This window comes from Nannospalax galili, unplaced genomic scaffold (genome assembly GCF_000622305.1).
Source record: "Nannospalax galili isolate Female #2095 unplaced genomic scaffold, S.galili_v1.0 scaffold18, whole genome shotgun sequence".
NCBI classification, from domain to species: Eukaryota; Metazoa; Chordata; class Mammalia; order Rodentia; family Spalacidae; genus Nannospalax; species Nannospalax galili.
In genome coordinates, this window is record NW_008346548.1 from 9,876,503 (window position 1) to 9,904,089 (window position 27,587).

Below are 27,587 nucleotides of genomic sequence, written 5' to 3' on the forward strand. Positions count from 1 at the left end.
TAATCTACAAAAGTCTGTAGCCTTTCTATATACCAATAACAAGCAATCAGAGAAAGAGTACATGGAAACACTCCCATTCACATTGCTGGAAAAAAAATAAAATATCTTGGAATAAACTTGACCAACAACATTAAAGAGCCCTACAATGAAAATTTTAAATCTTTAAAGAAAGAGATTGAAGACATCAGAAGATAGAAGGACCACCCATGCTCATGGATTGGAAGAATTAATATTGTGAAAATGACCACCTTGCCAAAAGCCATTTATAGATTCAATGCAATGCCAATCAAAATCCCCATGACATTTTTCACAGAATTGGAAAAAACCATCCTAAGATTCATATGGAAGCACAAGAGACCCCGGATAGCCAAAACAACCCTGAGAACTAAGAGCAATGCTGGGGGGATTACTATACCAGATTTTAAGCTCTATAACAGAGCTACAGTCATAAAAACAACATGGTACTGGCACAAAAAGAGACCCATAGACCAACAAAATTGAAGACCCAAATATGAACAAATGCAAATTTCAGCCAGCTGACATTTGACAAAGGAGCCAAGGACATTCACTGGAGGAAAGACAGCATGTTCAGCAAATGGTGCTGACAAAACTGGATCTCCACCTATAGAAGAATGAAACTAAACCCCTATCTTTCACCTTTCACAAAAGTCAACTCCAAATGGATCAAAGACCTCAATGTGAAGCCTGAAACTCTGAAAGTATTAGAAGAAAACATTGACAATAACCCACAAGATATAGGTGTAGAAAAGGATTTTCTAAACCAGACATCAACTGCCCAGGAAACAAGGTCAAGAATCAACAAATGGGACCTCATTAAACTAAAAAGCTTCTGTACATCAAAAGAAGCAACCAAGGAAGTGAAGAGAAAACCCACAGAATTGGAGGAAATCTTCACCAGTGACAGGTCTGACAGAGGTTTAACATCTAGAATATATAATGAACTCCAGAAACAAACTATCAAGAAAGGAAGTAACCCGATTAAAAGATGGACTAAGGAACTGAACAGAGAGTTCTTAAAAGAAGAAATAAAGATGGCTAAGAAGCATCTTAAAAGGTGTTCAACATCACTAGTAATTAGGGAAATGCAAATAAAAACCACTTTAAGATTTCATCTTACCCTAGTCAGACTGGCTAAGATCAAGAGCACAAATGATATCAAATGTTGGAGAGGATGTGGGGAAATGGGAACCCTCATCCACTGCCGGTCAGACTGCAAACTTGTTCAACCCTATGGAAAGCAGTGTGGAAAACTCTTACAAATGAACCTACCATTTGACCCAGTTATACCACTCCTTGGCATATACCCAAAGAACTCATCCTATTTCAGAGACACTTGTACAGCCATGTTTGTTGCTGCTCTTTTCACAATAGCTAAGAGATGGAAGCAACCTAAGTGTCCCTCAACTGATGAGTGGATAATGAAAATGTGGTTCATTTATATGATGGAATTTTATTCAGCAGTAAAGAAAGATGAAATCATGAAATCTGCAGGTAAATGGATGGAACTAGAAACTGTTGTACTAAGTGAAGTAACCCAGACTCAGAAAAAAAAAACAAAACAACAACAACAACAACAACAAAAAAAGGTGTATGTTCTCCCTCATAATGTGGATCCTAGCACCAAATCCTTATAAGTGAATATGTATCCAGACATAACTACAGGAACCAGGATAATGAAGAGGAACTAGGCAAGTAAAAGAATCTGAAAGAGAAGAACAGTAGAAAACAGGTGTTAACAAGGGAGAAATGGATAATAATGGGGTTATTGTAAGGGGAGGGGGAGGGAAGGTTATACCAGGAGCCTAGGGGATAAAGGGAAAGAAGGAGCTCAAGAGAGGTGGGACCATAGGAGAAGGGTATTATTAAGGGAGTAATGGAAGAAAGGGGGGCACCTTAAATGGGGAAACAATGGTGGAAGGGTTAGACAATGTGAGAGATAAACAATACCTAGCTAGTTTTAGAAAACCAGAGGGAACCACATTAGGCCAACAACCTACTGACAAATTATACATACAACCAGATCAAAGAATGTAATATATGCCTACGGAAGGTTTATCTGGGAGCATTTGGTCTTTGCCCAAGCTCCATTTCCATGGCATATAGTAATTAAAAGTACCAGACTGGTGGAACTAACCTTCTTGGATGTTTAACAGCCATACTTTGAAGTCTATACTAATTTGGTCAGGGAGACATAAAGGACAGTTTTTGCTCCTTGCCCTCCTAGGTTGACTAAGTTCCAGGGGACTATGAGCATCTCTCAAGATGTCCTGCAACTGTGGTGAGTCACCTGTCCTCTTGAGCAAGGAGGTAGGGGAGACCACACCAGATGGACCTGAACCAGTGTCCAGTCTACAATGAGGAGGGTCAACACAGAGGAAACATTTCCTCCATGCTACCAAGCAAAGCCAGCCATGATCGAGTAGGACCTTTGACTTATCTTTACATAGACGGAACTGGTAAAAGAAAGGAGCCAGGGGCTCCTCCCAAGCTCATGTTACCCCTTAAGGAACAGATCCTCAACAACCTTAAGAGTGTTTTATCTGGGCCAATTGTAGCATCTTAAACACCCCAAAGGAAAGTATAACCAAGGATTAATGGGGTCAATATAATTTTTAAGAGTCCATATGTATAGCTAAAGCCTACATAACAAGAAACAATACCAGACAGGTGATAGCTTTCTTTTAGTTATTGGCCAAGGTGGTGCAGGAGACTCCCAGGCAGTAACTCAGCGTAGAACTAGGAAAATGAACAGCAGACCCCAATCTTATCTAGAGGAATATTGACAACTGATTGGTGCTGGATGAGGAACAGCTGATCTTCCTAAAACAAGGATCTCTAGATAGGCTGACTAGATTCAGCAGATGGCAAGCAGTGGAGAATGGCTGGGAGTGTCCACAACACAGTGGACAGTAACAGGGATGACAGAGTATATGGGCTCCAGTATGTGGGAGGGGGGCGGGTTTGGTAGGATGCCATTTGGGAGGTGGGTATATAGATGAATAAGACCCTGTGGGATGTTCTGTATGATATACACACAGAAAAATCAACAAATTTTTAAAAAGACGTATTTGAGGAGGAAGCATAAAAATTTACTTTATGTTAAATAGCAGAGGTGATAAACATTACCAGTGAACTCTACCTGATGACTTTACATCCATACTCAGGTACTAAGGATCCGAGTGTGACCGACTGTGATTAGTAATCATCAGATGCATAGAGATTAAAGACATGTACAAATATCTAAGTGTTAGTAGCATTAAAAATGTAGGATACAGCATATTTTAAAAGAAATGGATATCGTCTTTAAAGGGTAAAAACTCATTCAATTTTATAATTTACAGGGTTTATACTGAGTTCAATATTGTATAACTGTATTAATTCAACTGTGAACCTAAAAATTTACAGCCACTTTTGAAAGAGATGTATCCTTGATCTGGATTGTTACTGAATATGTTAAAGCTGTAATGAAATGCTTCTTCTAATCATGTCATTATTAAATTTTTTTTAAAATTAAAAAAATAATAATTTTTCAAAGCATAAAAATTTGCTCCTTAATAATTAGTAGCTGTGAAAAACATTACCATTGAAATCTATCTGATGACTTTAGATCCATGATCAGATGCCAAGGAGCTCAGAAAGTAACCAACTGTGATTAGTAGGAATCAGATATAGAGAGATTAGAAACACATGTGCAAACATCTTAGTGTTAATTGCATTAAAAATGAATTTTTCTGTATGAAACTGTGTATTTAGATTTTAATAATGAAATGGAGATCTTTTTTAAAGGGTAAAACCTTATTTAATTTTATGTCTTATAGAGTTTATAATGAGTAAAAGACTGTACAAGCGTAATAATTCATCTGTAAACCTAAAAATATACAGCCAATTTTGAAAGAGATGTACCGTAGCTCAGAAAACTGTTATTGAATATGTCAATGCAGTTGTAATGAAATGCTTCTTCTAAGTATGTGGTTATTAAATAAATCATTTTTAAAAAAGGGCAATTGGATGGTCACCATAATAGGAAAGTAGCTCATATTACAGAATTTCAGGTCCATAAGTGAAACAAAACAATCAGCTGGTTGTGAGATAAAACTAATTTGGTTTCTTATACTTTAATTAACAATGAACTGGGCCATTAAATTAGCAAGTTTAAGTCTCACAATTCCCTTTAAAGAATGCAAGGCTACATTCTATTAACTAAATAGCCTAGGGATATACCCAGTCGTTACATGCCAGCATATGTGAAAAGAGCTATAAAACTCTGAAGTGACCTCCACAGTCTTTAAAAGATAAATGTATTTAGTTCTAAACTTGCAACAAGCAGTGATTCCTAACTAGATGACCTAGAAACTACTGAAAAACCAGGTTACTCATCCAGGTGCTGTACAATAAAATAATCCTTCTCTCTTCAAACAGCATAGTCCGTCCATTTGTTGAACTATGGGTTATTATTAATTCTTTGGGAACAGCTGAAATGAAATGTCATCAAAAAGTGAATTGCCTTTTTTTCAGAAACAAAAACCTTCATACAAAGTACAAGATACTTTGAAACCTAATTTCTCTGAATTTGCTAGTAATCTGGCTTTAGTAATTAGTATCAGACTTATGTTTATATCTACAATTTAGATTTTAAGACATGAATAAGGAATACCTATCAAGTTTTCAGATTAATTTCCAAATGCTGCTAGAATATTACAAAGACAAAGATCCAGATGTTGAAATTAGCTTGCCTCTCACATGAGAAATACTAACAGAAAAATAAATAAATAGGATGTTCAGAAGGTAACATAAGAATAATGATACAGAAAATCCCCAGAGCACACAGCATGAATTGAAAAAGAAAAAAGAAAAAGCTGGCTTTCTGGCAAGAGGAGAGAATTTATTTCTGACTATATACATGTATGATAGCTTCATTAATTTGACAATTATGTATACATGAAATTTCAAAACTCTTGGAATGGTAGCTATTAGGGAAAAATAATGATCATTTGGGTCAGGTCTAAAAACCTGGTAAGAATCACATTTCACAAGATGACTGAATTAGGGTTGGGCATGGTTGTCACATGCTTGTAATCCCAGCACTCAGGCAGGATGACTGTGAGTTCACAGCAAGCCTGGGCTATACAATGAGACCCTGTCTAAAAAAGAAATAAAACGTATTAGTACTAAAGAGTGAAGAGCAACCTTATATCAAAGACAATTTACTTTAAACAAAAACCAAGAAAGCACTCCTGAAAAGTAACATAATGCTTGAGCAGAATGACAAACTGTCAAGTCTTTTGAATTTTAAGGACTGAAGAAACCCCAAATGTTCACGGTGAGGCTGTTGTGACTTAAGCATGTCAATGCCAAACTTGGAGTGAACACATGCTTCAGACACAGACTAAACAATTGTCGAAGACTCAGGCACCTTTTAGACTCTTCCTACCCACTTACACTAGTAATTCTCGCCCAGTTAACTCAGAGACTTTGCTATCTGGATTATAAGGGGCTGAGGAGATGGCTCAGCAGGTAAAGCACTTGCCACACAAGTGTGAGGACCAGAATTCAGATTCACAGAAGCCATGTAAAAACTAGGTGGTCATGGCAGCCCACCTATGATCCCAGCCAGGAGAGGCAGAGACAGGGAGTTCAGACAAACTGGCCAGACTAACCAAAACAGCAAGTTCTGGGTTCAGCAAGAGACCATGTCTTATAAGGCAGAGAGTGATTGAGAAAAACACCTGACATCAACTTTGGGCCTCAAACATGCATATGCATATATGTACATGTTTTATGTACATGCTTAGCAGCACACACATGTGCCTACACACATGCAGACATGCATATATAAACACATATATACAAATCGCACCCACCCACACCCACACACACACACACACACATAAATGGCTCATAAAAAAACTTATAAGTAGCTGGGCATGGTGGCACATGCCTTTAATCCCAGCACTTGGGAGGCAGAAGCAGGAGGATCTCAAGGCCAGCCTAGTCTACATAGTGAGTTCCAGGATAGCTGGGGCTACAGGAAAACCCTGTCTCAAAAAGACCAAAAAGAAAAAGAAAAACTTGTAAGTTGACAAATAATACTGATTTTTAAATCTAAAACAAAGAAAAGTCAGAAGTGGAGTGGTGGCACACACCTTTGGTCCCAGTACTCTGAGGCAGAGGCAGGTGAATCTCTATGAGATGGAGGCCAGCCTGGTCTACATAGTGAGTTTCAGGCCAGCTGGGGATATAGGGATACCCTGTTACAAATAAAGAATAATAAATAAATAAAGCAAAGAGAGGTAAATCTGCATTTTATATTAGGCTAACACTAGAAATAAAGGAAATCTCAAAATACACTGCTCTTTCTGAAAGCTTCATAGTATCTCAAAATCTCCACCAAAATTTTTTCAGCTTCTCCTAAGATTTTCTATAAATAAAAGTAGTTGGTTAGTTCACCTTACTTTTCATTGAATATGTTCAAGAGGAAGGCCTCAAACATCAGAGAGTTGTGCATCCACGTTTCCAGCAGCACTACTATATCAGCTAAGTGAGTGGTGAAGCAATCTAAATGTCCACTACAGGTCCAAACCTTGGAATGGCATTCAGGAGGAACAGGGAAAGACCCCCTGCCCTATGCTACAATGTAGATGATCTTTAAGATACAAGACTAAATAAAACAAAACAGTCATAAAACGAAATCCTGCATGATTCCGCTTAAGTGAGGTTCTAAAGTGGTCACATTTCTAGAAACTGAGAACAGAATGGTGGTTACCAGCAGTAGGAGGAAGGGAAATGGGAGTTGTTTAATGGGTATCAATTTGAGTTATGTAAGAGGAAAAAGTTCTGAAATTTCTTCCACTTTGACATGAGTCTACTTAACATTATTGAACTATACACTTAAATGGCTGCTATGGTTTGGATGCATCCCTCCAAAATTCAGATGTTAAATGCCAGTACCTAATGTGGTAGTCCTTAAGAAGTGATATCCTTAAGAGGTAGTTAGGCTGTATGGCTCTTACTTCAGGTGAAATTAAAGCCCTTATAAAAGGCTTCATGCTGCATTAAATTAGCTTGCTCTTTGCTCTTCTGCCCATGTAAAGACAGTTCCTCCCTTTCAGAGGATGTGGCAACAAGGCATAGGCCTCCTTACACAAAGAAAGCCAGTGCCTTCCTTGAGTCTCCATTCCTCAGTCTAGAGAATTGTGAACAATTTCTGTTGTTTATAAATTAACCAGTCTATGGCATTTTTTTATGGCAACACAAATGGACCAAGACAATGATAAATTTTATGGGACAGGTTTTGTTTAGTTTTTGAGACAGGGTTTTACCATGTAGCCTTGGCTGTCCTGGAACTCACTATGGCCTCAAACTCACTGAGATATGCCTGCCTGTGTCTCCTGAGTTCTGAGACTAAAGGTACATGCACCACCGTGCCCAGATTATGACATGGTTTTGCTAAATTTAAAAAAAAAAAAATCAACAGTATTCTTTCTCATATCTCTTGCTACTGAATACAAGGACTTTTAGCTATGTTATGACTCAGATATGTACACATGGCTTTTTTGCTTTTGCTTTCTTTAAACTCCTCTCTCTGCCTGCTTCCTTTTAGCATGAGAACAATGATAGGGAGAGTACGGTGTCTGAAGAGAAGTGAACCCAGTTTCATAAGAGCATCAGCTCTGTGGAAACTCTGAAAGAGGTATTTCTTGAGTAGGCCTGGAAGAAGACTAAGAATTAACATTCTTCATAGATGCATAAGGTTGTCTACAACTGAAAACACAAAAGTCCAACATAATAATGTCCGTGTGAAGGGCAGAATCAGACTCAGAGAGTGGCAACTTTTTAATTTCTCTCAAGTGTTTCAACCACTGTGTGATCCTACAAGCAACATCTCATACTTGGAGTTTGAGCTGCTTCTTGATAGGAAGAAGTTTTATGTTTGTTTTAAACAACTTCTAAGTGATTACTTCAAACAAAATATCCCACATATTTGAAAGCAAGCCCCTGTTATGTCCAGCATGCCCTAAGCAAAATGTTTTCTTCAATGAGTGAACTCAAACCTCATTTTCAGCAATGTACTGAGTCTAACCACTGTTTTATATTCCAGAGAGAGAGAATTCAAACTGTTCTTCAATATGAAATATAAGCGTACCTGAAAAAAATGGGTGTATATGCTGCATTTTTCTAGGAAGCAGATCCATACTTTTAATCAGTCTTTTTTTAAAAAAATATTTTATTATTTTTATTTTATGTGTATGCATGTATTGCCTGCATGTAGGTAAGTGCACGTGTGTCATGCAATGGCTGCAGAACTGGAGTTACCAACAGTTGTTAGCTGCCATGTGAGTGCTGGGATTCGAACCTGGGTCTTCTGCAAGAACAACCAGTGTTCTTATCTGCTGAGCCATCTCTTTAATCAGTCTTTTTAACTCCTTACAACTTCAGATAAGAATGAGTAATTTTGGGCTGGAGATGGTTCAGCAGTTAAGAGCACTGGCTGCTCTTGCAGAGGACCTGGGTTCAGTTCCAGGACCCACATGACAGTTAACAACTGTGTATAACTCCAGTTCCAAGGGATCTGACACCTTCTTCTGGCATCTGAAGGCACTGAACACATGAGTGCACTTACATACAAGCAGGCAAAACACTCATACACATAAAACAAAATAAACATATTTTTAAAAAAGAATCAATTGATTTTTTTTCTAAAAAATTTTAACATGGAGTTATTATATGACCCAGAAATTCTACTTTTAGATATATGTCTAAGAGAACTTAAGGCTTATGTATACACACACACACACACACACACACACACACACACACACACACATTCACCATAGGAGCACTATTTGTAGTAGCCCCAAAGTAATAATTCTAATATCCATCAATTGATGGATAGACAAGATATGGTCTTGGAACATGCGTGGAACAGTATCACATATGTACACCACATGGATGAATCTTGGAAAATACATTCTGGTAAAGAAGTCAGACATGAAATGAAACACAAATTGCATGGCTCCACTTATATGCAATGTCCAGAATAGGCAACTCTATGGAGGCAGAATAAATGCGTGGTCACATGGAGCTAGGGAAAAGCGGAAATAGGGAGCAACTGCTGATGGTACCAGGTTTCTTCGGGAAGTGATGAAATGTTTCGGATTGATAGTAATGGCAGCTGTACAACTTGGTGAACATACTAAAAACCACTGATTTATACATTTTAAAAGGATGGAGAGATGGTTCAGCAGCAAAAGTGTGCACAGCTCTTGCAGAGGACCCATGTCTAGTTTCCAGCACCCACATCAGGCAAGTCACGACCACCTGTTCCAGGCAATTGGACACCTCTGGTCTCCAAGAGCATCTGTACACACGGGCATACCCCCCACACTCATGTATAATTTAAAATTTTTAAAAGAATGGATCTATGTATGTGAATACTGTGAAATATTTAAAAGCTTCCCTTTCCCAGCTGCATGCCTGATGCCTTCTTTTACATCATGCTCTCATACCTAGATGCTGTATCTTCACATAAAAGTCCAACATTGTTCCCAACAACTTTTTTTTTTTTTTTTTTTGGTCTTTTTGAGACAGGGTCTCCCAGGAGACCCAGCTGGCCTAGAACTCACTATGTAGACCAGGCTGGTCTTGAACTCACAAAGATCCGCCTGCCTCTGCCTCTGCCTCTCAAGTGTTGGCAATAAAGGCATGTGCCACCACGCTCAGCTTAATAACCTTCTTTTCTCAATGATGCAGGAGCTAACACTATGGGTAGTAGGGGAAAAGGGCCCATGCTGAGAACTGCAGAATGCTCATATATGTTGCAGTGAGGACAGATGCTGAGTTTAAAAGGAAGATTAAGGATAATGTGACAACGCCTGAAGCATGGAGGAAGAGGAGAAAGAGAGCTTGTAGCTGGTATGACACAGTCAAGTGGACCAGATAAGAGACAGTCAAGAGGTCCTGAGAAACAAGGGCAGGGATGGCAGCCCCCTGAAGCCCTTGAGGGACATAGGTATGGCTCAGGGTCATTTGTTTTTTAAAAAAAATTGTAAGCTGGGCATGGTGGCGCATGCCTTTAATCCCAGTACTCAGGAAGCAGAGGCAGGTGGATCTCTGTGAGTTCCAGGCCTCCTGGGGCTACTGGGAGACCCTGTCTCAAAATGACAAAAAAAAAAAAATTGTGTATAGTGGCACATGTGTCCCACAGATCATGTGTGGAGGTCAGAGGACAACTCTGTGGTATCAGGTCTCTCCTTCCACCTTTAAGTAGGTTCTGGGGATTGAACTCAGGTCACCAGGTTCACATAGATTGCTTTCAGTTTACCCACTGGGTCATCTCACTGGCCCCTATTTTTTTTTTTTCTGAGACAGAGTTTATGTCCAGTCTGGCCTCAAACTTGCTATGTAGCCAAGTTTGGTCTTGAACTCTTCATCTAGATCCACATGACTGGATCAAGTGTGCACCACCACACTAGGCTAGGGTTCCCTTATGCTCTCAACAAGCATTTATTATGTGCTTGATATTGTAATTGCTTCTGGACACTCAGTGGTAAATGAAACAGAGGTTTTTGTTTTGTTTTGTTTTTTCCCTTCAAAGTGCTTAATAGCCAATGGAATAAGCCCAGTGATTACAGATTAAGTGTGGTGGTGACGGAACAGGATGCAGTATTAGTTACCTAAGGGTGGTGAAAGCCAGTGATTGTTTCAGATAGGTTTGGTATTAGTGAGGTCTCAGGTGCTGAACACTGAAATTGGAAGAGTAAGAAACCAGATAAGTGACAAGCAGGAGGTGGGATGAGTCCAAGAGCTATTGCTCAGAACAGAAAATAGCTGTAAGAATTGGGACTGAAACATAAGGAAATGAAAAACCTTCTGCACAACTAAACAATCAGCAGAGTGAACAAAGAGCCTACAGAATGGGAGGAAATCTTTCCCAGCTATACTTCAGACAAGGAGTCAATGTATAATATACTGTAGAAACTAAACACCTTAACTAGGCCAATGAACTGAACAGACAATTCTGAAAAGAAATGCAAATGGCCAGTAAATATTTTAAAACTGTTCAATATTCTGAGTCATTATAGAAATGCTAATTAAACTACTTTGAGAGTCCATCTCATCCCAGTCAGAAAGGTTATTATCAAGAAAACAAATGACAACAAAAGGATGTGAGGAAAGAGTTACCCTTATTTACTGCTGATGGGAGTCTACACTGTGTACAGCCATTTGAAAATCAGTGTGGAGGTTTCTCAAAAGACTAAAAACAGAACTACCAGATGACCCAGCTATATCACACCTGGGCATAGAACTAAAAGATTCTACATCCTACTACAGAGATGCTTGCACATACATGTTCACTGCTGCTCTAGTCACAATAGCCAGGCAATGGAATCAGCCTTGATGTCCATCAATGGATGATTGGATAATGAAAATGTTGCATATATTATGCAGTAGAATTTTATTCAGCCATAAAGAAAACAAAATTAAGAAATCTTCAGAAAAATGGATGGATCTGGAAATTCTATTAAATGCAGATTCTAGCTTGTAATTTTTACATATGTGTATTTAGGAGGAAAGGAGGCCAGGACACTAGAAAGGTGCCCATGAGAGGGAAGAAAGAGGCTTGAAGGGAAGAGAGTGGCAAGGGTAACAGAATATGTGATAATGGGGAATACTGGGGGTGGGAGGGTACTCACTGGGATGAAGGGTACTCACTGGGATAGAGACGAGGCTGGGAGACAGGTGAGAGGAGTAGGTTGGAGAGAGAATTAACAAAATTAAGTATGTATGAATATGTCAGAAGGAAACCTGTTAATATGCTAATTAAAAATTAAATTTTAAAACAAGAGAGATCATGCTTAGAGACATCAGCAGACCCCAGAAGGATTTTGGTAGGCCAGGGTTAGGAGTTTGGATTTTATTCTAGGTTCCAAGTATAATGCAAGTCATTAAAGAATTTTAGGTAAGGAAGTATCACTTTTTGCTGCTGAATAGTGAAGAAACTGGAGAGGCACAAGAAATAAACAGGCAAGGCACACAGATCAGAAGGGTAAAGGTGGCATTCAGGTAAAAAATATGGGTGATTTGGGGTGGGCAAGATGGCTCAGGAGGAAAAGGTATGTGCTGAGTTCGATTCCTGGAACCCACATAAAAAGCCAGAAGCAGTGGCACACATCTGTAATCTCAGCACTCTCACGGAGAGGCAGAAATATGAGAATTGCCGGAAAGATCACCAGCCAGCTAGTCTGGAGCACTCAGCGCAAGAGAAACAAGATCATGCCTTACTCAAAAGTTGTCCTCTGACCTCCACAGTGGCACGCCCCCTAAAAAAATGAATCAAATTAAAAACTTGGAAGATTTAGACTAGGGTTCCCACAACACAAAGTAGTAATAAAATAAATAATTTGGATTAGGGTGTGCTAGTGCAGGACCATAAAACAGATTAGATGCAGAATTAACCTGGCCTGTGAAGTTATCAGCTGGCTGAGTGCAAACTGAAATTCCAGGAACTGGTATTAAGAGAAAGTCCTTATACTAGACTAGACCAGAAGGGTGAGAGTCAATATTCAAGAGGTTGGCCATTTTCATTTTACACCAACAATTAGTGCAGGACTTTTTCCATCAAAGTTCAGTCAAACAGACATAGGAGTAAAGAGAGCACTATGTTCATTTGGAGGAAAATTTTGTTGTTTTTCAGAATTAAAGCACAGGAATGAACCAGAGGATGGGGTATATTTTTAAAGACAGAGCTTATAATGACAAATTATGACATGGATGGGGGTAGGTGGTCAGAAAATGGAAGGGTTAATAGATTGGAAGTGTAACAAGTTCAGGAGCCAGTGGGAAGCTATCACGTATTTGGGTAGGAAGGCTGGGAATGGACATTCTCCCAGTCTATGCAAAACGTTTTGCTCTCCAAACATACCCACTTCACGCTCTTCTGTTCCTCCAGAACCCCGACCAGCGATACCTCATCCAATCAGTGTACTAGATCGGATAGTAGTCAAGAGACCACGTGTTAGTCATTCTTTTCCTTTTAGGCTCCTTCATGCACTAAGTTCTTTGGATAAATTTCAAAAGTCTCTGAATCGGCGGTACACAGGACAGCGCCTCGCAAACTGCAATCTCACCAAAGGCTGAGTGAAATCTCCAATGTCATCTGCTCACTAAAACTGAGTGCCACAGAGAAAGACCAAAACCTCAGAATCCTTGTTCACCACAGTTCCGGATTACTTCCAATTATCTCAACAGTGCGTTCCATGTCACAAATTTTAATTTTAATCCACTTACACTCAAAATATCCCTGCATAAGCCACAGCACTGACGCGGTGGAGGAACAGCGAGCTTGTATGCAATTAGAAGTCTGAATGGCACCATGTGAAAAGTCTAACTCACTGAGACAAGTCACTTTCCCCACGGCCTAACGCACAGTGGGTGGCTGAGACAAGATGGGGTTCCAGTGGACCGCCACGTGTGGGCAACTGGGGTTGGGGCGCTAGGGTGTCTACGTTGGGCACCTACCTTCTACCCCCTCGGCCCCCGCCGCCTGGGTCGCCTGACCGCTGGCTGCACAGCCTGTTGCCATGGTTACCGCTTATCTGGGGGTCGCGCAGGTCCCACCTGGGTGTGCAGCCTGCACACAGGAGGAAGTGGTACTCGGCCTCGCCTCCGCCGGAAGCGCCGCTCCCCGGGGTCACGTGACGGTGCTGGGCGCGGCCACGCCGGCTTGTTTTGCTCTTTGCTTGTTGAAAGGCAACGAGCACGTGGGCTGGGCGGTGGCGTTGCGGTCGTGTGGTCTTAGCTTCCTTCTTGCTTCTCGTCTTTGTCCAGTCTGGTCTTTGTTTTCCGCCTTGGCTTGTTCCCACCCAATGGGACTTGGGCGTTTAGGGGATGGTTTGCCGTTCTCTGAGGCTGGGGATGCGCGCTGGACACCCGCCCATCCACCCCGCCCATCCTCCCCGCCCACCGGCTCCTCTCGCTCAAGATCACCCAAGGCTGGTGTTCCTGGCTGCTCTGGAATTGGAACCTCAAGCTGTGTCTCTTGCTCACGTTCCCTGTGACTTATTTCCCTAGTCAAATTCCTTAAGTTTTCAAGGACACTGACAGCTGGCGGGCTTCTGGATTTGGACATCAAAACAAACTAATGGCTGGCAGCGTGGTCCGGAGAGCCCCCATGCCATGCTTTCCTGTTTACATCTGGTAAACAGGAGATAAAATTAGGTCACTAGCTTTCAACCTTAATAGAATCTTTATTGCTTAGCCATTTGAGTGACAAAACAAAAATGGGTAGAAGACTATCTTTCATATATATATGAATGAAATTGACTAGTTTATAATATTGGATACGTAGGACGAAGGATAACATAAAACTAGACAGCACCTATTGTCTCAAAAAACATTTCAATGACACGAGACTGCTGCGTCTCTATTTTACCCTGCCCCTTTCTGGTGAGAATCCTAATAAAACCCAAAGCCCAATATAGAAGCAAGCCCTGGGGTAAGTGGACTGAGGTCAGCGATTTATTAGACACGTGATGTAAACTTGGGCACTTCCTCCAGCAACCCGGCTAACTCAGCCTCCGGGCTCCAGCCTCGCTGGTGTTTCCCCGTCAGGGCCGGCGCTCCTCGGCCTCTTCCATCCCTGGGGGTCCCACTCGCGACCCCTCTCCTGTGGGAAGGGCTGACGGCCTCGCCTCCTTCCCCGCCTCCCGCGGCTCTAGCGGCGCAGGCGCAGCAGACGCGGACGGCAGACAGAGGATCAGGACCAGCGCCGGGCTCTGGCTCCGGCTACGGCTCCGGCTCGGGCTCCCGCTCCGACTCTACCCGCCAGTCAGAGCCCTGAGTGTCGGCGGCCACGGGGACGCTCCGGGCAGGGCCTTTGGGCGGTGGCGCCATGGGCTCCGGGTGGAGTAGCGAGGAGGAACGGCAGCCGCTGCTGGGGCCCGGGCTCGGGCCTGTGCCCGGGGCTGCGCGCAGGGTTCGGGAGGCGGCGGCCGCGCTGCCCGTGGCGGGCCCTGGCCGGGTGTACGGGCGCCGCTGGCTGGTGCTGCTGCTCTTCTCGCTGCTGGCGTTCGCGCAGGGCCTGGTCTGGAACACCTGGGGCCCCATCCAGAACTCGGCGCGCCAGGCCTACGGCTTCTCCAGCTGGGACATCGCGCTGCTAGTGTTCTGGGGGCCCATCGGCTTCCTGCCCTGCTTCGCCTTCATGTGGCTGATGGACAAGAGAGGTAAGGGGGTCGGGACACCTGCTCGCTCTGTCACTCCGCGAGCCCGCACCTGCCAGGCTCCGGGCCTGCCAGCGGCTCCCTGGGCTTGGTCTTAGGGGTTGTGCGAGGTGAGCGACTGTCGCTGGCATCCCCATCCTAACTCGGGAACCCTCTGTCCCCAAAGCAGCAAGTAGGGCGAGGCTGCTTTCCAACTACTGATGTTTTTTTCATGGCTCTTTGTGCAATGTTAGGGATTTAAATGATGATTAAATGTTAACGATTTGTGTATTTGGAGACATCAGAGCGTCCCAGGGCACGTGCTGTTTTCGATATCTGACAAAATGACTAATGCTTTGATTTAAAATGGATTTAGGGATGTTGAGGATGAAAGGTCAGAAGAGAGACTGATGATGCCCATGGGTAAGGAAGTAGTGAGTTGGCTTAGTATAATAGGTGACTCCGGCCCTGAAAGAACTATTGGGAAACAGAGCTGACGCTTGGGTTTCTGGAAGGCAGTGCTCCCCAGTTTAAAATTTGTGCGTGCGCCCAGGTGACTTTCTCAGTTAAGGTTTATGACTCTCAGATAAGTCAGCAGGTGAAGGCTGTCTTCCAGAGAGAGGTACTGAACATCTCACTTTGCCTCTTGTGGCTGATTCTGTGAGATGGGGAGAAGACCACAGGGTTTCAGATATTCAGAATGTTAAATTATCCCGCCTAAGTATGGGTAAATGACTGGTAGTGTCCATCTACCCTCAGGAGGCTGTTGTGCGAGATTAATTAGGTATGTAGTTGGATAATGATTGAGAGCTGCTTTGTTATAGTTTCTGTTCAATCTTTTGTAAGTTATGCTGAAATGAATTCTTTAGTCAGTCTTGGAACCTTGTCTTAGTCTATGGGTCTACTGTAACAAAATGCCATAAACTGATAACACAGAAATCTATTTCTAACAGTTCTGGACTGGGAAGGCCAAGGTGAAGGGCTAGGCAGAATCCTTGTCTGCTGAGCACCCTTTCTATACAATGATCTTTTCTTTGTAATCTTTCATAAGGGAAATGGCCAGGGATCTCTCTGGGGCCTCTTTTTAAAAAATTATTTGTTATTTTTATTTTATGCGTATGAGTGTATTGCCTGTATGCATGTGTGTTGTGCAATGCCTGCAGATATCAGAAGGTGTTGGATCCCCTGGAACTGGATTTATGGACAGTTGTTAGCTGCCATGTGGATCCTGGGAACTGAACCCGTTTTGGATACTATGCTTGTGTGTTAGAACAGTCCTCTTTTTAGCAGCTATATCATATGTTGATCATAAATGAATTCTGTTACCAATTTTGTAGTCTCTTCTATGTGGATTGCTGTGAAGGAACCATCAGGATGAGAGGGTCCTCTGTAAGAGCAACCAGTGATCTTAACTGCTGAGCTATCTCTCCAGTGGGGCCTCTTTTATAAGGGCATTAACCATATTCATGAGAGCCCTACCCACATAACCCTATTTCACCCCCCAAGCCCCACCTCTTTTTGTTTGCTTGTTTTTGAGATAGCCTCTCCCTGTAGCCCTTGCTGGCCTGGAACTCACTATGTAGACCAGGCTAGCCCTTGATCTCACAGAAATGGGCCTGCCTTTGCTTCCTGAGTGCTGTGATTAAAAGTGTGCACCATCATGCCCAGCTTAGCCCCCACCTCTTAATCCAGTAATTTAAGGGGTAGAATTTCAGCATAGGAATGAAGGGTACACAAACACTCTGACCAGAGAAAGTAGAACTTTGATATGGAGTTGTGATTGTCAGGCACAATGTAGCATTCAAAAGATTTGTTATTGGCAGAACAGAATACCAAGGTGGTGTTCACAGCTGTGTACCCTCTCATCCTGATGGTTCTTCCACAGCAATCCACATAGAAGAGACTGAATTCATTTATGATCAACATGTGATATAGCTGCTAAAAAGAGGACTGTTCTAACACACTAGTATCCAAAACAAGAAGAAAAATACTTTGATAACTCTACAATAGCATTTAGTCCCAAGCATTGATTTTAAGAGCTTGGACAACTAGAATACTCTAAAAGTTGTGTGACAAGAATGATAAAAAGTGTAAAAAACATGAAATTTAAAATAAAGCTTTAAAAACTGAGGCAGAACCGGGTATGCTGGCAAATGCCTTTAATCCCAGCACTCAGGAGGCAGAGGCTGGCAGATCTCTGAGATCAAGGCAGCCTGGTCTACATAATGAGTTCCAGGCTAGGTGGGGTTACAACTGGAGTTACCTGCCCCCCTTCCCCCCAAAAACTGAGGCAGAATATATAGGATATGTGAAGATTAAGTAAAAGAGCATTTAACTTAATGCTGATAGTTCTAAAAGTAAGATCTACAATGAATGTAACTCCAGGCAGTACAAGGAACCTTCTACCAATGAATGGTCTGTAGTGGTGGAAGGGTGTGTCTTAACTGGTGTAGAACTTCAGCAAAAGCAGGTACTTAGGCATAGGAGTCTAAAAAAGGACTGGGTGGAGATTATCTCTGTTCTGTTTGCCTTTAAACTCAATTATAGATTTTACTTGGGTTCATCAGTGTCCCTCCCACCACCCCTTTCTGTTTTAAGATTCAGCCTACTTTCTTCCAATCTGGAAATTCCTTAGTCATTCTTTTAAAAGTTGGCCAAGTTAAGAGGTGTCAAAAGACAAAAATTAGAGAGCTGGGGAAATGGTACATTAGGTAAGAGTGTTTGCTGAGAAAGCAAGAGGACCAGAGTTCAAATCTCCAAGCACCCATGTAAAAGCTGAGCATGGCGTCACAAATGTAACCTCAGCATTGTGGGGCAGAGACAGGCTGATTCCTGGAGCTCTAGTAAGTTTCAGATGCAGTGAAAGAGTCTGCCTCAAAAATTAAGGTGGAGCTGGGACTACAGGGAGACACTGTCTCAAAAAAAAAAAAAAAAAAAAAAAAAAAAAAAAACCAGAAAATGAAGGTGGAAAGCGATAGAGAAAGGCACCCAACACTTCCCTGACCTCCACATGCATCTGTACACAGCACACACACCTTCTTACACCACACACACTCCCACCCCCAATAATAAAATAAAAGAAAATTAAGAGTTTAATTGTAGTTGTATTAAACTTTTATTTGTGATTGGTGAGTCAGGTACCTTGCACAAAATAGGATAAACTCTCCCACTGGGAACAATGGATTTCAGAAACAAGAAAACAGAATAGAAAAAAGTCTTGACTAGAAAAAACATCAGACTGCTGCTGGCCACTTTCATGTAAAAGTTAAATCAGAGGGATTTTCTTATTGTATTAGCTCACGTAGGAATCGCCTGTTTTTAGGAAAAACTGGTTTGTTTTGTGATTTAGCTACTTAAAGTTTTAATTTGAGTTTTAATATGAGTTACTCTATTTTGGATTGGTTTGGTCTGTTAGGTCCTTGTGTAAGAGCTCAGTTCAAAATAGGCCTCCCATAATTCTGGCTCAACAGAGAAAATAATATTTTTTTAAATACTATTTTTTTAAATTTGTGTGTATTGCCTGCATGTAAATAAGTGCACCCATGTCATGCAATGCCCACGGAAGACAGAAGAGGGCCTTGAATTCCCCTGGAACTGGAGTTACTCATGATTGTTAGCCACCATGTGGGTACTGGGAATCGAACCCATGTCCTCTATAAGAACAGCCAGTGCTCTTAACTGCTGAGCCATCTTTTCAGCCCCCAAAAGTGAGGTTTTTGTAGTTTCTTTTTACTTTTCTTTTTTCAATAGAAGCATTTTCATTACTATTCTTTAAGTTTAGCCAACGTTTTTTGTGGTACAAAACGTTAGTTTTTAAAATATTTATTATTTTTAATTTATGTGTATGTGTGTATTGCCTGCATGTAAGTAAGTGCACCCATGTCGTGCAGTGCCCACGGAAGACAGAAGAGGCTGTCCAATCCCCTGGAACTGGAGTTACAGACAGTTGTTAGCAGCCATGTGGGTGCTGGGATTCGAACCTGGGTCTTCTGCAAGAACAGTCAGTGTTCTTAACCTCTGAGCCATCTCTCCAGTCCCAAAATGTTAGTTTTTAACTTGTTACTGTGAGTGCCTCTATCATCCATGACCAGATAAATTAGAAGTACTATTCCCTTCAGAAAACAGTTGCTTTGGGGGTTGTTTCATAGTTCCTATACCTGTATGGTGAATTCCATTTTGTATTTTCTGTTGGTTGAAGCAATAAAAAAAATGAATTAAGAAGTTATTACTTGAGCTGAGGAGATGACTCAGTGGGTTAAAGCACATGCCACACAAGTGTGAGTCCTAGAGTTCAGATCCCCAGCACCTACCTGGATCGGTGTGGCTGCTTGATTTGTGTGACAGCTGGTTTGAGTCTGAGGATCACCAGGGCAGGCTTAGCTAGAGTATTGAATCAGCAGGCTCCCGATTCAAATAAGAGACCCTGCTTCAATATGTAAGGTTGAAAGCACTCAAGAAACACACCTGAAGTCAATCAATGTCCTCCATATACCCATGTGCTCTTTCGGGCTCTCTCTCTCTCTCTCTCTCTCTCTCTCTCTCTCTCTCTCTTTCTCTCTCTCTTTCTCTCTCTCTCTCCATGTATACAAACACAAAAAAGAAAGAGTTCTCTCTTTTAGGAAGTAGTTCTCCTTTTCAGTGGGAGCAAACTAATAAGCTTTCATAAAGTTTGCTGTCCTGCTGCATGCGTCCCAACTGCATACAAACAGGTCAGGTTCTCAACCTTCAGTAGGTTGCTCCATGGGAGGTGTAACTGTCTTGTCTTCATGCTGCCCCAGGCTTCAACTGGCTTAGCTGGGAAGCCTGTTGTCTTCCTAAGATGGGTGTTGTACCTTTCCACCTCTTTTCATTTACCAGCAAGGAAACAGAAAACCTGGTTAGTGAGATAGTAGGAGAGCCAATGGCTAGTGTATCCTGGAAACCAGACTGAGAAAGCGGCAAGAAACAGCAACCAAGTGCATATTGAGCACTGGAGATAAGGCCCTCCTGAGTCTACATTTAGTGAGAAAATCAAGAAGCAACTTAAATTCAATATTTAATATGTCAGAGTGTGAAAGTGTAGCATGTAATATGTCATAATCTGTAGCAATATGTCAGGATATAAAAGCACAGTAAGGAAGGAAAGGCACAGGATCCAGTGTTTTCTAGTTTGTGTAAAGTAATGTGGAAGATCTCACTTACTAGGTATGTTTGAGAAGACACCTGAAGGAAGAAGGAAGCCTGATATGTCAAATCTGCACAAAGCAGTTTGGGGAAAGGGAGTGAATGGCAAACACAAAGGTCCTGCCTTGTTAGACTTATACCAGAAAGAGCAGTAAGGCCTGTGAGGCTGGAGTAGGGCCAGTGACAGGAAGAATGGTTGGAGACAGATGAGAGACCTAGAGAAGCAGGTGCAGACCGGGCATAGGCTGCTGTGGGGACTTGGCTGCTTAGAGTGAGGGCTCATCCTGAGGCTTTGAATGGAGGCATAAACCAGGACTGCTGTTGTCCTGAGAACAAATGCAGGAGTGCGCATGTTTGTTGCGCTAGCAGAAAAACCCAGGTGGGAGATGGAGCCAAACTGGCTTCCAGCCCAGGTGGGAGCAGTGGAAGATTTAGGAGAGATTAGACAGGAGATGTATGTTGAAAGTAGACTTACCAGAATTGTTGATGAGTCAGATGTAGAGGTAAAGAGAGAAGGTTTAAGACATTCTCCACTTTTTAGTGGTAGTAACAGGAAGAACAGAACTTTGCCCTACTTGGGTATTAAGATTATGGAATGATCCAGGTGTGGTGGTGCACGCCTTTAATCCCAGCCCTCAGGATGCAAAGGCAGGTGGATCTGTGAGATCAAGGCTAGCCTGGTCTACATAGTGAGTTCCAGAGCAGCTGGAACTACAGGGAAACCTTGCCTGGAATTTTTTTTTTTTAACTTCTTGATGTGTAGTTTACAAAGAGCATTAGGAACTTCTGTAAAGAAAGTTTACAAATAGTATCAGGAACTTAAGAAAATCAAGACTATAAATAATCAAGTTGCTCATGTTCTAATACTAAGTTGTCCTAACATTGCAGTCCCTACAGATTAACATTAGAACTTGTTTAGCTCTTTGGGAGAAGTGGGCATGGTGAGTAGGGTGTATAGGAACAGGGAATAATGAGAAAAAAACTTAACGGAAGGGAGAAGTTTGAGGTAAAAGTCATGGAGATCAAGGGTTTGAAATGCCTATTAGATATTCATGAAGACAGATTAAACTGTCAGTTGTGTATATAAATATGGAGTTCAATGAAGAGGTCTGTATGAAACATCAGAGAACTGTCAGCTAGAGTGGAATCTAAAGTCTAGGTAAGAGACCTAGAGAGAGGTGGAGATTCAGAAGAGAACTGAGCCCTGGGGCATTCCAGTGCTTACAGATTTGGAAAATAAGAAAGAACCAGCTAGTGAGGATAGAATAGAGTCTTGGATTTAGCAACATGAAGATCTTTGTCATTTGAAAGAATGGTCTCACTGGAGTAGTAGGGTGTGTTCAAAATAAAATAGGAGAGAGGGATTGGAGACAGTGAGACATTGCTTTCAAGAAGTTGAATGAAAGTTCCCAGAAAAATCCTGCATCTTGGACCGAGCTTCCTGCAAGGTTGACCAACTGATTAGCACTTCAAAGACTACGGAGAGTTTAGAATGTTGCAGATCCAGAGCATATTTACAATTTATCTTGGGCCATCTTTAGCTCCTAAGTAGCCACTCCTTGCCCACCCCTATTTCTGGCTTAGTGTCTTGTGACTAACAGATAAAAAACTTTAGGAATGTGTTAACTTAACAAATCCATAGCTCCCACCAACCAAAAGACTAAGAATACCACCAGATAGCATCTGAGGCCTATAGCTGAGTTTTCTCTTTTGCTGTATCTGCCTACTTAATGTTCCCACCAGTGTATTTGAAAAATGTCTTGATTTATGACTTTTATTTGTTCTTTTACTATAAAACTTCATGAAACTGCTTCCAGGTAGGAACATGGAGTTTGGAGTAATGTGAATCTGTGTTCTGGGGCCACCATGGTCACAGAATAAACTATCTTTTATTCTCTTTGAGGTAAGAGTTGTGCTTTTGTGTTGAAAAGGGCAAAAGTGAATTTGAAGCAAGAGTGGTTTTTTTTTGTTTGTTTTTTTTTTAGGTAAAAGATATTATAGTGTATCTTAGTAATGCAATATCATTATGGATACAGGAGAAAAGGGAACATTGACACTGGAAAGAGAGAAATTGCTTTAGCCATGTCCTTGTAAAAACCAAGATGGGATGCAGTCTTCACAGCATAGGTAGATAATTGGCCATTAGTAGGTAATTCTTATTAATAACAGAAGACCAAATGTATACATTAAATAGATGCAAGTGGTAGGTGGTGAGAAAATATGGGAGTTATTTTTCTCTTATGTCTCAGAAAATCAGGAACAACACTATTACTTGATAAGAGAGAATAAGGGAGCAATTATTGGTGAGATAATAACTTGCAAAACATTTTCTAGGAAACTGAAGAACACATAGATTAGAAGTTTGTAGTTGGATTCTTGGTCAGCATTGAAGATGTGCTTTAAGTGATTAATTATTAATTTGATGTGAGACCAGTCAGCATGATTTACTATTTCCTCTTCCTTGTTTCCTTTTGCAGGCAAAAATGGAGAATGAGAGAGAGAGAGAGAGAGAGAGAGAGAGAGAGAGAGAAGGGGGGATGAATATAAATAAGCTTTGCCTGTAGGAACAACTCTTATTACTGGGCATAATCTGGACTAATGACTTTTAATTAACTCTAGCAAAACCATGCTTTTGGTACTTCCCCCAAAAGATAATGAATGACTGTGGGTATGTGCTTGAGAATTAACATGTTAAATGCTGCAAGTCCTGCACGTACCCATTGGAAACAGTGGAGTTTGGAAAGAACATGTGACCTTGTGTTGTGAGGTGTTTCACCAGAGAAGACCATTCAGACCAAGTTTTGCCAAATGAGTTTTTCATTAGCTTGCCAGTGACTATACAAGGTGTCAGAATGCAAGTGCAGTCCTGAGTTGGTTTTAGGGTAAGCTTTATACAGAAAAACCATAACCAGGGGTGAAAAGTTTATGTTCACAAGCTTCCAGGTGGAAATTGCCCTTGACAATTTCTGTTCTATTAAACAGCATTACTGTGTTGCAGAAGCAAGCCAAACATAGCCTACAGAAGCCATAAATCTGCAGTTAGCAGGTGTACTCTGGGACATGATGACCTGTTGCCAAGACAACCTGGGGTCCTGCGGACATGTGTTCCCATAGCCTGGGCCAACTGCTTGATAATTTCAGAGGCTGGAGTCAGACTAAACTTCAACATCGCATAGCTATGGTCAAGAAGGTGCCATATCACTCTTGGATGAATGTGAACTAGGGATGAAGAGACCAGATGGTCAGTGAAGAATAAGAGTGGAACCAAATTTGAGCAATGAAACTGGACAGACCATTTTGAATAAGTTATGGGCATGGCCTGATCTGGGGAGACAGTGGGATGAAGACACAGATAGCTCCATCTACACATATTGAGGGGTCAAGAGCAATCCATTGCACAGTTCTAGGAGACAGACAATTCTAATAGATAGCTAGGGGAACTAGTGTCCTCCAAGCTCAGGCCCACTCTTAAAATTTTAGTTTAAGTGTCAATATATTTATTCAGATGATTATGATGCTGGCATAATAATAAATGCCACGTGTGCTGGGTGAATAGTGTTAGGGTTCCAAACAGCAGCAGCTTCCCCCCCTCCCCAACAGGGACCCGGGTTTCGGCACCATCTGATAGGTAAAAAATTGGAGAGAGCGTGCGGTGGAGAGCACAAGCGGATGGATGAAGGAGGCACCGAGGCATCTGAGATGGAATTCTCAGCGGGATACAGATTTATTTCACACGGGGCACCTTTCCCTCAGGGAAGGGAAAGATGTCAGGGAAGGGCAGGGAAGGCAGGGAAGGGCAGGGAAGGGAAAGATAGGGAAGGGAAGGGAAAGATGTCAGCCAACGGGCTGTGAGCTGGGACTTTATATGTGGGGGGGGCTTTAGGGTGTAGAAGGGAGGAATGTTTGGAGGAGAAATCATGGAGGGGGAAGCAGGAAAAGCAGGTAGGATTAGGGTCTGGAAGTGTTTACTTTTTCCCTCTTAAGATAAGAGAAAAACAACTTCTAAAATCTCTGGTTATCAGGTAGAATCTGCTTATCCTATCTTTGGAGGTCAGAGGAAAGGCAGGCTGCTTCTCAGCAGAGTTTGTTTCCCTTGACTTCAAAGGTCAAGGTGCTTATCAGCTAAGTTCCCATTTTTGGGCTCCAAAGTCTGTAGGTCCCTGTTGGGGATGGGGGGAAGCTGCTGCTGTTTGGAACCCTAACAAATAGGATAAAAAAAATCCATACCAAGAATAAAGGGTTGTGTTGAGAGTGGCATGACAAGGGACCATGGAATCTAAGCTGGGTCAAGAGAAAAGAAAGCATCCTTAGATGGATGAGAAAAATGTAGTAGACTCTTCAATTGCCATTCCTCATAAGGCAAAAATTTTATTGTCATTTGTAGTGTGTGAGAGGGAATGTGTGTGAAAGAGGAGGTCATACCTGAAAACTGAGTACTTAAAATGCAGATTATGTCATGGATGTAATTCTGGCAAAAAGGCAAATATAACCAGGAGAGTGGATGGCTGAGATAGGTTGGAGGACATGATCATGGATAAGAGACCAGAGAACTCAGAGGTCAAGATTTAAAGCATTGTTTAGTGGAATTTAAACTGCCAGATTTGTGAAAGAAGTGCTGTTAGAGGGAGTAATAATGAAACAAGATGTAAGAAACATTAAATATTAGTCTTTTCTTTCAAACCCTGTGCAACCTGGTTGATGACAAAGAATTCTGATCTTTTAAAAAACTTTTTTCTTTTGTTTTTGTTTTTGTTTTTATTGTTGTTTTTTTGACAGGGTCTCCCTAGTGACTGACAGTCCATCTGGAAGTCATGATGTGAACCATCTCAATCTCACAGAGATACACCTGCCTCTGTCTCCTGAGGGCTGGGATTAAAGGCACTAGCCACCACTTTCTGATTTTTTAACCCTACCACACCCTTAAGACTTTTGTTTAAGAAGAGGCCCTGATGTATTCCCAAACCTGATAGCCTGGGACAGTAGAGCTCTTCCTCCTCCCTTTGCACCCATTCTTTTAAACTATACAATGGGGAAAGACTGTGAGGTTGGACCCCAGCCAGTCGGGAAAATACACAGTCCTCTTGCATTAGGGATTCAAGCCTATTAAGCTTCAGGGTCCTGTGTGCTTGCAGGATCTGACTGCTGAGTTACTTTCACTTTGTCTGTATATTGATGGAGTCCTTGGACCTCAGATTTTACTTCCAACAAAGATATCTTCAGACAGTTAGGATGAGTGATAGGGAGGTAGATGTGTGGTAGTCTGTAAACAACCACAGCATGGAGTAGTAGATATTATATCAGATCAAATAGATCGAAGGCTGGTTTGGCCATGATGGCAAAATCAGAAACTAAATTTACCTTCCATTAAGAAAAAAACTAAACTAAACTAAAACAACAACAAAAGTATTATAGCACAATGGTTCTCAGATACTGAACAACAGGGCAAGACAATGGTCTCTGTGATTGTTTCACCTTCACACATGTAGCAGTGCAAAGATGGAGATCATCACTTTTTCCTAAGTTGAAGAGACAGTTGTGAATTCAGTACTGATGATGTAGCTCAGTTGTTAGGGTACCACCTAGCATACTAGAGGCCCTGGGCACAGTCCCTGGTACCACCTAAATCAGAATGGTGGCACACAGGCCTGTGGTCTCAGCCACTGTGGAGGTAGGAGCAGGAGGATCAAGAGTTCAAGGTTATCCTCTACCTCAGCTGCCTCCTGACTTACCTGGGTTCCATGAAATCCTAGCTCAAAACACGAATAGGAGAGTTAGAACCTAGCTCTTTCTTGAGCTGATGAGATGGTTCAGATGGTAAGGGCACTTGCTGCTAAGCCAGAAGACCTAAGTTCAATTACTGGAATTCATACGGTGAGTGAGAGCTGCAAGTTGTTCTCTGACCTCCACATGTGTGCTGTGGAATTTGCACGTGCACACACACAACAGATATTTTAAAAAGAATTCAAAGAAGCCAACAAAAATTAAATTCTTAGGGAAGAGTACCAAAGAAGAGGAAACCTCAGAGAACTTTCTAGATCTATAGGGCATGGCTCAACTGAGAAAAGCACAAAAAGTAGAAAACCATCGAAAAGGAAAAGGCAGGCAGTTCCTTAAGTTGACGTGGCATATATCCCAACAGTCAGAATGTAAAAACCTCTATAAATATACCATATGTGTTCAAAAAGATTGAAGGAGGGAAGCAGGCAGAGATGCAGTGCATCAACCCTCGAAACCCCTGTGATCATGGCACTGCGCATGGGAGGAGCAGCACAGCCCACCGCCTGCAGCTTGCAGGATCCTTCCTGGTGTCCTGTGGGCCTGGACACTGCACACCACCACCCTCTGAGTGCTGTGCACCGTATCCACCCTGCTCTTGGTGCATAAATTCACAGAAAAACATGAATGGATAACAACAGAGAACAGTATTGGAACAATGGGGATCAGCAATTTTGCACAGGAAGCTTTGGAAGATGATGTTTACTGTAGTCTTCCTGAAGTTCAGACAAAAGTGAAAAAGCAGGATGAGTCTGGGGCTTTAAAAAGTGTGAAAGCTGCCAACAAACTCTATTCTCCTCTGTCAGTGAAATGGGAAGAAAGAGTGTCCCTTAGAGGGCCTTTAGTCTCATTCATAAAAGAATTTAAGAATGGACCCAAATGGAAGGTTTAGGACAATTTTATTAGAATCTTAAAGAAAAATCCTCAGGGCAGGCAAGCTGGTAATCTTGGCAGCTGCCTTGAGGAGTGGAATGGTGGGGAGAAGGAAAGAAAACCTCGAAGCCATGCAGGTTTTGAGCCTACATAGAGGTCAGACACGTGGCTGAGTGGCAGCCACATGGCTGGGAGAAGGAAGCTTTAGAGAAAAAGTAAAGAAATACAAGATACTATGGCAGCCCAAAGCATTAAAGAAAGCATGTTTAGAAAAAAAATAAATAAAAAAATAATAATAATTCTTCAAAGCATAAAAGTTTCCTCCCTAATAATTAGTAGATGCAAAAAACATTATCATTGAAATCTACCTGATGACTTTATATCCGTGCTCAGATGCCAAGGAGCTCAGAAAGTGACTGACTGTGACTCGTAATAATCAGATATATAGAGATCAGACAAGCATGTGCAAACATCTTAGTGTCAATTACATTAAAAATGAATTTTTCTGTATGAAACTATGTATTTTAATGATGAAATGGAGGTCTTTTTTAAAGG

General features: G+C 41.7%; 2 protein-coding genes across 4 annotated transcripts in view; one reads left to right on the plus strand and one right to left on the minus strand.

Annotated features, from left to right (window-relative positions):
- Nucleotides 1-13,865, minus strand: part of Hspbap1 (HSPB1 associated protein 1) — a 78,660-nt gene extending 64,795 nt beyond the window's left edge. The window contains exon 1 of one of the 3 annotated variants that reach the window (XM_008842948.3): nucleotides 13,540-13,865. In XM_008842948.3, coding sequence (XP_008841170.1) covers nucleotides 13,540-13,603 — 64 coding nt within the window. In that variant the 5' untranslated portion in view covers nucleotides 13,604-13,865. The remainder of the gene's footprint in view (nucleotides 1-13,539) is intronic. The other 2 variants (XM_017800574.2, XM_029568227.1) reach the window with 2 other exon arrangements.
- Nucleotides 13,866-14,551: 686 nt separating this feature from the next.
- The window catches only part of Slc49a4 (solute carrier family 49 member 4), a 145,050-nt gene continuing 132,014 nt past the window's right edge, over nucleotides 14,552-27,587 (plus strand). Inside the window, exon 1 of the mRNA XM_008842951.3 lies at nucleotides 14,552-15,245. Coding sequence (XP_008841173.1) covers nucleotides 14,912-15,245 — 334 coding nt within the window. The 5' untranslated portion in view covers nucleotides 14,552-14,911. The remainder of the gene's footprint in view (nucleotides 15,246-27,587) is intronic.